Below are 10,842 nucleotides of genomic sequence, written 5' to 3'. Positions count from 1 at the left end.
TCCCCTCGTTTGAGCATAAAAAGCCATGGATTCTGTATGAGGGCGCGCTTGCCTGCACATCGTCCAAGGAGCTTGGTGATTGTGTTGCCCACAGCCCAGAGTGCCTCTGTGAGTACATGTTTTCCCTTTGATGCAAACACATCTAACTGGTTAAACATTGAATCGATCTGACATTATCTGTATTGGGAGTCCCCCGCCGACAGAATTGTTTGCAAAATGGATAAGATTGTTTGCAGTGTTCGGAAAATTGCTTTTAAAAAGTAATTGTTACTTTACCATAGGGTTGTCGGGTATACCCATATTAGTGTAGTACCGCGATACTAATGAATCATATTCGATACTATATATAGTACTATATATTCCGGTACTTTGAAAGGTACCGGTCCGCCAACCCCACCAAACAACAAACGCAATTGGTGAATCTACACCTGACATCCACTGTAATGATACCAAGTACAGTCGCGTATCTAGTCGATATTAGACTTAGACTTAGACTTCCTTTTTATTGTCATTCAAATTTGAACTTTACAGTACAGATAAGAACGGAATTTCGTTGCATCAGCTCATGGTAGTGCAGGATAAAAAAGCAATAAGGTGCATATATAAATAAAAGTTATGAACAGAATCGGTGACAAAAGGCAGCCTTGGCGGAGTCCAACCCTCACTGGAAACGGGTCACTGGGAAAGTGCGCCGTATAGTCCGGAAAATATGGTATTCATGTTACTCTACACATATTACCTCTTTGGATGTGTTCTTTTGCAATAGTAATTTAGAACGAGTTAATTTTTTTTTGCTGCCGGCCGCATTTTGGGGTTCTCTCAAATGTGATTGTCAGTACTTAGTGTTGTTTTACACAAACATTTACGGTCTATCTCATGTTTATACAAGCCTGAGTTAGACTGTAAAAAAAAATTGTGTGATGAATGTTAATTTGTTGACAGAGCTCAAAGTCTAGTTGAAAGAAAACCCAGCAAGAAATGTTAAGTGACAGTATATAAGAGCAGCTCTTGTTCATGAGCTCTACACAGAAGCAAGAAGGAGCTCTCACCTGCAGGTTTGTACTCACATACTTTTTGTCTTCTCTCTCATGCAGATTGTGATGACTCAGCAGCTCTTTTGTGCGACTTCCAAGGTTTCTCAGTCCGTCGTCTTCAACCTCTGCACCATCTTCCTGGCTAAGATGCTGACTGTGACTTTAGTTCTTTGTGCAATGGTGGCACTGGCTACAGCTGACGGTGAGCACCAAACGAATGTCACACTCGTCACGCTTGCTTCAGTTGAAAGGAACCCTGGTGCCTTTGCTCTGCTAGTACGGTTGGTTCGGTCCATTGTGAACGCGATCATCCGAACACTGGGCCAGACCTCTTCAGGGTTAAAATGATGCAGAGGTTAATTTGTGTTTTTGTTACGAAAGTTTCTTGGGTTTTTTTTACACTGTGAATTTATGTAAATGTTTTTGAACAACATGTTTTTTCCATCAAATTATGCCACCAATTTCAATGAATAAAAATGTGTGAGCAAAATTAGTATGTTAAAAAAAGCACTTAGTGTAAAAAAACTTCAGTGGAGAAATATGTGTAAGTTTTTTTAAGTACCCAATACTTATGCACTAAATTTTTTTACATGGAATTTTTTTTTACACTGAATTTTTACACACACATTTTTTAATGATTTTTTATCAAATGAAATTGTAAGCATGAATTGATCAGAAATTTCAGTTCACAAAATTGAAACCTTTAAAAATTCAATTAAATATATTCAACGGGACCAGAAAACCACAAGTGTGAATGCAGCTTAAATGTGCTTTTACAGGATCAACACACAGAAACAAACAAGTGTTGCCACTCATTGGTTTCCATTTGTCCACACCAGATGCAGCTGCCAACCATTCCCATACTCGTGTGTCAAAGTGTCCAGCCAACTGGAAAACACACAACAACCGATGTTACTACTTTGAATCCTGCACTAAGAACTGGGTTAATGCTGAGGTGGGTATTCATATTTGATGCTTTTAGACAGCTGCTAGTTGGTTTGGTGTGTAAGAGACGGGTTTCTCTGGCTCTACCCTCTGCAGAGACAATGCCAGACCATGGGTGGGAACCTTGCATCGATACACCAGGATGACGAGCATAAATTCCTTCAGACCTTGACTCAGTCAGAAGCATGGATTGGAGGTTCAGCTTGCCAAACGGTAATACGTTTGCCTACATTTCTTTTGTGTGTTTTGTTGCTAAACGTGATTCACCAGGCTGGAAGCTGGTTTTGGAGTGATGGTACAGACATGTCGGAAACTGTCTGGTGTCCAGAAAAACCAGACGACACACCAGAAGAGTGCTGTCTGCAGACCAACAGTCAAGGTAGATCACCGTATTTGAGGACTGATTTAAGAATACTTCTTCGTGTGTGTCATACGTCAACAACTGCCGGTCAATCTCAGTCACAACATTTGTCAGGAAGAGATGACATTTTGTTTTTGTCAACAGTCGGCAAATGCTGGGATGACATCGCCTGTAACACACTACTGCCATATGTGTGTGCAAAGCCTCTTTAGACTGCAGGTATGTACGGTGACACTGTTTTGTTGCAGTCTCCTGCATATTCAAGCTTTTTTTTTTATCATGCAATAACAAAAGGCTGACCTGGATCCATACAAGCAGAAGACTATGGATGGATGGATGGATATTTACCAACTGGAGAACATAATGCAGACATATTGTCATACATGTAATAAACATATTGAGTATACAATGTGCATTCAGAATTTGTTTTTTGTTTTTCTAAATATTTATGCACCCAATTTTGACCTGTATGCTTCAATCATGGTGTACAGAGTAAAGGTAATACACACATGCCTGCTGTATGTTCATAATTGACAGTTGGTACATTAGGACAATGTTGTGGCAGCAATATTTAATGTGCCCAGTTTTTGCTCCTTATAAAAAACAAAGATTTGTCAGTCATCCACCTTTAATTTGCAAATGTGTCTCAGTTTGAAAGACAAGTTGTGTCTTACATAAGAGGAAGTGGCATTTTGACAACTCAGTTTATTAAATAAAATAACGACTAATTGAACCTCCACATCGAGAGGAGCCAGATGAGGTGGTTCTGGCATCTGGTCAGGATGCCACCCGAACACCTCCTTAGAGAGGTGTTTAGGGCACGTCCAACCGGCAGGGGGCCACGGGGAAGACCCAGGACACGTTGGGAAGACTATGTCTCCTGGCTGGCCTGGGAACGCCTCGGGATCATACTTGCCAACCCTCCCGATTTTCCCGGGAGACTCTCGAATTTCAGTGACCCTCAAGAAAATCTCCAAGGGCAACCATTCTCCCGAATTTCTCCCGATTTCCACCCGGACAACAATATTGGGGGCGTGCCTTAAAGGCACTGCCTTTAGCGTCCTCTACAACCTGTCGTCAAGTCCGCTTTTCCTCCACACAAACAGTGTGCCGGCCTAGTCACATGATATATGCGGCTTTTACACAAACATTAGTGAATGCAAGGCATACTTGGTCAACAGCCATACAGGTCACACTGATGGTAGCCGTATAAACAACTTTAACACTGTTACAAATATGCACCACACTGTGAACCCACACCAAACAAGAATGACAAACACATTTCGGGAGAACATCCGCACCGTAACACAACATAAACACAACAGAACAAATACCCAGAACCCCTTGCAGCACTAACTCTTCCGGGACGCTACAATATACACCACCCCCCCACCACCTCATTTTAAAAGTATAACATTTTAAATGCTGCTATTTTTGACCCAATCTTGTGGACAACATGAGTTTTTTCTGGTCAAAGACTTTTTATGTTTGGAATGTGCAGCGTCTATTTATATAACTGAATGCAAACAACCTTCCCTAGTCATGGTGCAAATTTTTTTTCTTCTAAAAAATCCAACTAACACAAAATTTTAACAGATATGGATATTATAAAAAAAACTTCCAATCACCATAAAAATAAATAAAGCGTTAAGGGAAAATGCTTAACACTCTCCATACTTATCGATGTTTGGTGCATTTTAGCTGCTTGATAATTCTGATTTATTACAAAACTTTAAGGAGGTTGTCACAGAAGTAAACAAGGTAGAAGTAAAACATTCAAATACTCTTAATATTAAATTATATTAATATATATTGTGTGTATATATATATATATATATATATATATATATATATATATATACATTATAGACACATATACATACATACATACATACATACATACATACATACATACATACATACATACATACATACATACATACATACATACATACATATATATATATATATATATATATATATATATATATATATATATATATATATATATATATATATATATATATACATACATATACAAACCCCGTTTCCATATGAGAAAACCAACACATTAAGCTGAACTGCATCAATTTTGTCAAGAGGAGTGGTCAAAAATTCAAGCAGAAGCTTGTGGATGGCTACCAAAACATCTTATTGCAGTGAAACTTGCTAAGGGACATGTAGGCAAATATTAACATTGCTGTATGTATACTTTTGACCCAGCAGAATGCAGCCTAAATGTGCTTCTACAGGATTGACACACAGAAACAGACAAGCGTTGACAGTCACTCGTCACTTGTCCACACTAGATGCAGCTGCCAGCCATACTGATACTCAAGCGTCAAAGTGTCCACCCAACTGGCACAAACACAACAACCGATGTTTCTACTTTGAATCCTCCACCAAGAACTGGGTTAATGCTGAGGTGGGTATCATTATTTCATGCTTTTAGAAAGCTGCTCAGTTGGTTTGGTGTGTAAGAGACGTGTCTCTCTGGCTCTACCCACTGCAGACACAATGCCAGACCATGGGTGGGAACCTTGCATCGATACACCTGGCTGACGAGCATAACTTCCTTCAGACCTTGACTCAGTCAGAAGCATGGATTGGAGGCTCAGATTGCCAAACGGTAATACATTAACCTACATTTCTTTGGTGTGTTTTGAGGCTAACATGATTCACCACTTGTACAGCCTGGAAGCTGGTTTTGGATCGATGGTACAGGCGTGTCCGGAACTTTCTGGTGTCCACAAAAACCAGACAACACACCACAAGAGTGCTGTCTGAAGACCAACACTCAAAGTACATCACAGTATTTCATGACTGATTTAAGATGTGATCTTAAATGCCGGCCAATCTCAGTCACTACATTTGTTAAAAAGAGATGACATTTTCTTTTTGTCAACAGTCGGCAAATGCTGGGATGACACCGCCTGTGACACACTACTGCCATTTGTGTGTGCAAAGTCTCTTTAGACTGCAGGTATGTACAGTGACACTGTTTTGTTGCAGTCTCGTGCATATTCAAACTCTCTTTTTTATCAAAAGGCTGAGCTGGACCCATGCAAGCAGAAGACTATGGATGGATGGATGGATATTTACCAACTGGAGAATATAACACAGACATCCTTTCATACATGTAATAAACATATTGAGAATTGACATGTGCATTTTGAATTGTTTTTTTTACAAATATTTACACACCTAATTTTGACCTGCACAGAAAAGGTAATAGACACAGGCCTAGTGTGTTCATAATGGACAGGTGGTACATTAGGACAATGTTCTAGCAGCAATATTTAATGTGCTGAGTATTTGCTCCTTCGCTGGAAAAAAAAGAGCTTATGAGTCATGGACCTTGAACTCAGTATTTTAAGTTAATGTCAACCAATGCTTCCCATCCAATCTGAGTGAGTTTAAGAGGTGCTGCAAAGAGGAATGGGTGAAACCGCTCAAAGATAGGTGTGCCAAGCTTGTGGCATCGTATTCAAAAAGATTCCAGGCTGTAATTTCTGCCAAAGGTGCATCGACAAAGCATCGAGCAAAGGCTGTACATGTCAATCAATCAATCAATCAAAGTTAATTTATATAGCCCTAAATCACAAGTGTTTCAAAGGGCTGCACAAGCCACAACCAAATCCAAAAACTCAACCCTAGTTAATAGTGTGAGAGTCCAGTCCATAGTGGATCTAACATAATAGTGTGAGAGTCCAGTCCATAGTGGATCTAACATAATAGTGTGAGAGTCCAGTCCATAGTGGATCTAACATAATAGTGTGAGAGTCCAGTCCATAGTGGATCTAACATAATAGTGTGAGAGTCCAGTCCATAGTGGATCTAACATAATAGTGTGAGAGTCCAGTCCATAGTGGATCTAACATAATAGTGTGAGAGTCCAGTCCATAGTGGATCTAACATAATAGTGTGAGAGTCCAGTCCATAGTGGATCTAACATAATAGTGTGAGAGTCCAGTCCATAGTGGATCTAGTTCAGGGGTCGGCAACCCAAAATGTTGAAAGAGCCATATTGGACCGAAAATACAAAAACAAATCTGTCTGGAGCCGCAAAAAATTAAAAGCCATATTACATACAAATAGTGTGTCATGAGATATAAATTGAATTAAGAGGACTTAAAGGAAACTAAATGAGCTCAAATATAGCTACAAATGAGGCATAATGCTGCAATATGTACATATAGCTAGCCTAAATAGCATGTTAGCATCGATTAGCTTGCGTCATGCACTGACCAAATATGTCTGATTAGCACTCCACACAAGTCAATAACATCAACAAAACTCACCTTTGTGCCTTCACGCACAACGTTAAAAGTTTGGTGGACAGAATGAGACAGAAAAAGAAGTGGCATAAAACCCGTCCTAGAAAGTCGGAGAAAGTTATACTTGTAAACAAACTATACGGTGAGTTCAAGGACCGCCAAAATTAGTAGGACAAAACGGCGCTCGCCAAATACTCGAATCAGTGAAGCATGTTTAATATAAACAGTGTGATTTATAACAATTAGGGGGGTTTGCGTCATGTTTGTCCTCCTACAGAAACCATATTAAAACAAAAACTTTTTTTTTTCCTCATCTTTTTTCCGTTTTTCATACATTTTTAAAAAAGCTCCTGAGAGCCACTAGGGCGGCGCTAAAGAGCCGCATGCGGCTCTAGAGCCGCGGGTTGCCGACCCCTGATCTAGTTAATAGTGTGAGAGTCCAGTCCATAGTGGATCTAACATAATAGTGTGAGAGTCCAGTCCATAGTGGATCTAACATTATAGTGTGAGAGTCCAGTCCATAGTGGATCTAACATAATATTGTGAGAGTCCAGTCCATAGTGGATCTAACATAATAGTGTGAGAGTCCAGTCCATAGTGGATCTAACATAATAGTGTGAGAGTCCAGTCCATAGTGGATCTAACATAATATTGTGAGAGTCTAGTCCATAGTGGATCTAACATAATAGTGTGAGAGTCCAGTCCATAGTGGATCTAACATAATATTGTGAGAGTCTAGTCCATAGTGGATCTAACATTATAGTGTGAGAGTCCAGTCCATAGTGGATCTAGTTAATAGTGTGAGAGTCCAGTCCATAGTGGATCTAACATAATAGTGTGAGAGTCCAGTCCATAGTGGATCTAACATAATAGTGTGAGAGTCCAGTCCATAGTGGATCTAACATAATATTGTGAGAGTCTAGTCCATAGTGGATCTAACACTATAGTGTGAGAGTCCAGTTCATAGTGGATCTAACATAATATTGTGAGAGTCTAGTCCATAGTGGATCTAACATTATAGTGTGAGAGTCCAGTCCATAGTGGATCTAGTTAATAGTGTGAGAGTCCAGTCCATAGTGGATCTATCATAATATTGTGAAAGTCTAGTCCATAGTGGATCTAACATTATAGTGTGAGAGTCCAGTCCATAGTGGATCTAGTTAATAGTGTGAGAGTCCAGTCCATAGTGGATCTAACATAATAGTGTGAGAGTCCAGTCCATAGTGGATCTAACATAATATTGTGAGAGTCTAGTCCATAGTGGATCTAACATTATAGTGTGAGAGTCCAGTTCATAGTGGATCTAACATAATAGTGTGAGAGTCCAGTCCATAGTGGATCTAACATAATAGTGTGAGAGTCCAGTCCATAGTGGATCTAACATAATATTGTGAGAGTCTAGTCCATAGTGGATCTAACACTATAGTGTGAGAGTCCAGTTCATAGTGGATCTAACATAATATTGTGAGAGTCTAGTCCATAGTGGATCTAACATTATAGTGTGAGAGTCCAGTCCATAGTGGATCTAGTTAATAGTGTGAGAGTCCAGTCCATAGTGGATCTAACATAATAGTGTGAGAGTCCAGTCCATAGTGGATCTAACATAATAGTGTGAGAGTCCAGTCCATAGTGGATCTAACATAATAGTGTGAGAGTCCAGTCCATAGTGGATCTAACATAATAGTGTGAGAGTCCAGTCCATAGTGGATCTAACATAATAGTGTGAGAGTCCAGTCCATAGTGGATCTAACATAATATTGTGAGAGTCTAGTCCATAGTGGATCTAACATTATAGTGTGAGAGTCCAGTCCATAGTGGATCTAGTTAATAGTGTGAGAGTCCAGTCCATAGTGGATCTAACATAATAGTGTGAGAGTCCAGTCCATAGTGGATCTAACATAATAGTGTGAGAGTCCAGTCCATAGTGGATCTAACATAATAGTGTGAGAGTCCAGTCCATAGTGGATCTAACATTATAGTGTGAGAGTCCAGTCCATAGTGGATCTAACATAATATTGTGAGAGTCCAGTCCATAGTGGATCTAACATAATAGTGTGAGAGTCCAGTCCATAGTGGATCTAACATTATAGTGTGAGAGTCCAGTCCATAGTGGATCTAACATAATAGTGTGAGAGTCCAGTCCATAGTGGATCTAACATAATATTGTGAGAGTCTAGTCCATAGTGGATCTAACATTATAGTGTGAGAGTCCAGTCCATAGTGGATCTAACATTATAGTGTGAGAGTCCAGTCCATAGTGGATCTAACATAATAGTGTGAGAGTCCAGTCCATAGTGGATCTAACATAATAGTGTGAGAGTCCAGTCCATAGTGGATCTAACATAATATTGTGAGAGTCTAGTCCATAGTGGATCTAACATAATAGTGTGAGAGTCTAGTCCATAGTGGATCTAACATTATAGTGTGAGAGTCCAGTCCATAGTGGATCAAACATAATAGTGTGAGAGTCCAGTCCATAGTGGATCTAACATAATATTGTGAGAGTCCAGTCCATAGTGGATCTAACATAATAGTGTGAGAGTCCAGTCCATAGTGGATCTAACATAATATTGTGAGAGTCCAGTCCATAGTGGATCTAACATAATATTGTGAGAGTCCAGTCCATAGTGGATCTAACATAATAGTGTGAGAGTCCAGTCCATAGTGGATCAAACATAATAGTGTGAGAGTCCAGTCCATAGTGGATCTAACATAATATTGTGAGAGTCCAGTCCATAGTGGATCTAACATAATAGTGTGAGAGTCCAGTCCATAGTGGATCTAACATAATAGTGTGAGAGTCCAGTCCATAGTGGATCTAACATAATAGTGTGAGAGTCCAGTCCATAGTGGATCTAACATAATAGTGTGAGAGTCCAGTCCATAGTGGATCTAACATAATAGTGTGAGAGTCCAGTCCATAGTGGATCTAGTTCAGGGGTCGGCAACCCAAAATGTTGAAAGAGCCATGTTGGACCAAAAATACAAAAACAAATCTGTCTGGAGCCGCAAAAAATTAAAAGCCATATTACATACAGATAGTGTGTCATGAGATATAAATTGAATTAAGAGGACTTAAAGGAAACTAAATGAGCTCAAATATAGCTACAAATGAGGCATAATGCTGCAATATGTACATATAGCTAGCCTAAATAGCATGTTAGCATCGATTAGCTTGCGTCATGCACTGACCAAATATGTCTGATTAGCACTCCACACAAGTCAATAACATCAACAAAACTCACCTTTGTGCCTTCACGCACAACGTTAAAAGTTTGGTGGACAGAATGAGACAGAAAAAGAAGTGGCATAAAACCCGTCCTAGAAAGTCGGAGAAAGTTATACTTGTAAACAAACTATACGGTGAGTTCAAGGACCGCCAAAATTAGTAGGACAAAACGGCGCTCGCCAAATACTCGAATCAGTGAAGCATGTTTAATATAAACAGTGTGATTTATAACAATTAGGGAGGTTTGCGTCATGTTTGTCCTCCTACGGAAACCATATTAAAACAAAAACTTTTTTTTTTCCTCATCTTTTTTCCATTTTTCATACATTTTAAAAAAAGCTCCTGAGAGCCACTAGGGCGGCGCTAAAGAGCCGCATGCGGCTCTAGAGCCGCGGGTTGCCGACCCCTGATCTAGTTAATAGTGTTAGAGTCCAGTCCATAGTGGATCTAACATAATAGTGTGAGAGTCCAGTCCATAGTGGATCTAACATAATAGTGTGAGAGTCCAGTCCATAGTGGATCTAACATAATATTGTGAGGGTCTAGTCCATAGTGGATCTAACATTATAGTGTGAGAGTCCAGTTCATAGTGGATCTAACATAATATTGTGAGAGTCTAGTCCATAGTGGATCTAACATTATAGTGTGAGAGTCCAGTCCATAGTGGATCTAGTTAATAGTGTGAGAGTCCAGTCCATAGTGGATCTAACATAATAGTGTGAGAGTCCAGTCCATAGTGGATCTAACATAATAGTGTGAGAGTCCAGTCCATAGTGGATCTAGTTAATATTGTGAGAGTCCAGTCCATAGTGGATCTAACATAATAGTGTGAGAGTCCAGTCCATAGTGGATCTAACATAATAGTGAGAGTCCAGTCCATAGTGGATCTAACATAATAGTGAGAGTCCAGTCCATAGTGGATCTAACATAATAGTGAGAGTCCAGTCCATAGTGGATCTAACATAATAGTGAGAGTCCAGTCCATAGTGGATCCAA

At 39.6% G+C, this 10,842-nt stretch overlaps 1 protein-coding gene across 2 annotated transcripts; it reads left to right on the top strand.

The window, feature by feature from the left end:
* On the top strand, positions 1-5,502 carry LOC133634174 (type-2 ice-structuring protein-like). Of its 2 annotated transcripts, none has more exons than XM_062027237.1 (7): positions 1-108; positions 1,095-1,236; positions 4,650-4,765; positions 4,853-4,969; positions 5,034-5,142; positions 5,249-5,323; positions 5,389-5,502. In XM_062027237.1, the coding sequence occupies exons 1-6, from the start codon at positions 37-39 to the stop codon at positions 5,314-5,316; spliced, it is 624 nt and encodes a 207-aa protein (XP_061883221.1). In that variant the 5' UTR covers positions 1-36; the 3' UTR covers positions 5,317-5,323; positions 5,389-5,502. The 2 variants fall into 2 exon arrangements, with proteins under 2 accessions (XP_061883221.1, XP_061883222.1); XM_062027238.1 differs by lacking the exons at positions 4,650-4,765; positions 4,853-4,969; positions 5,034-5,142; positions 5,249-5,323; positions 5,389-5,502 and adding exons at positions 1,874-1,989; positions 2,076-2,192; positions 2,250-2,358; positions 2,485-2,559; positions 2,635-2,720.
* The last annotated feature ends 5,340 nt before the right edge of the window (positions 5,503-10,842 follow it).

This window comes from Entelurus aequoreus, linkage group LG18, assembly GCF_033978785.1.
Source record: "Entelurus aequoreus isolate RoL-2023_Sb linkage group LG18, RoL_Eaeq_v1.1, whole genome shotgun sequence".
NCBI lineage: Eukaryota > Metazoa > Chordata > Actinopteri > Syngnathiformes > Syngnathidae > Entelurus > Entelurus aequoreus.
This window is presented reverse-complemented; position numbering and strand designations above follow the sequence as displayed.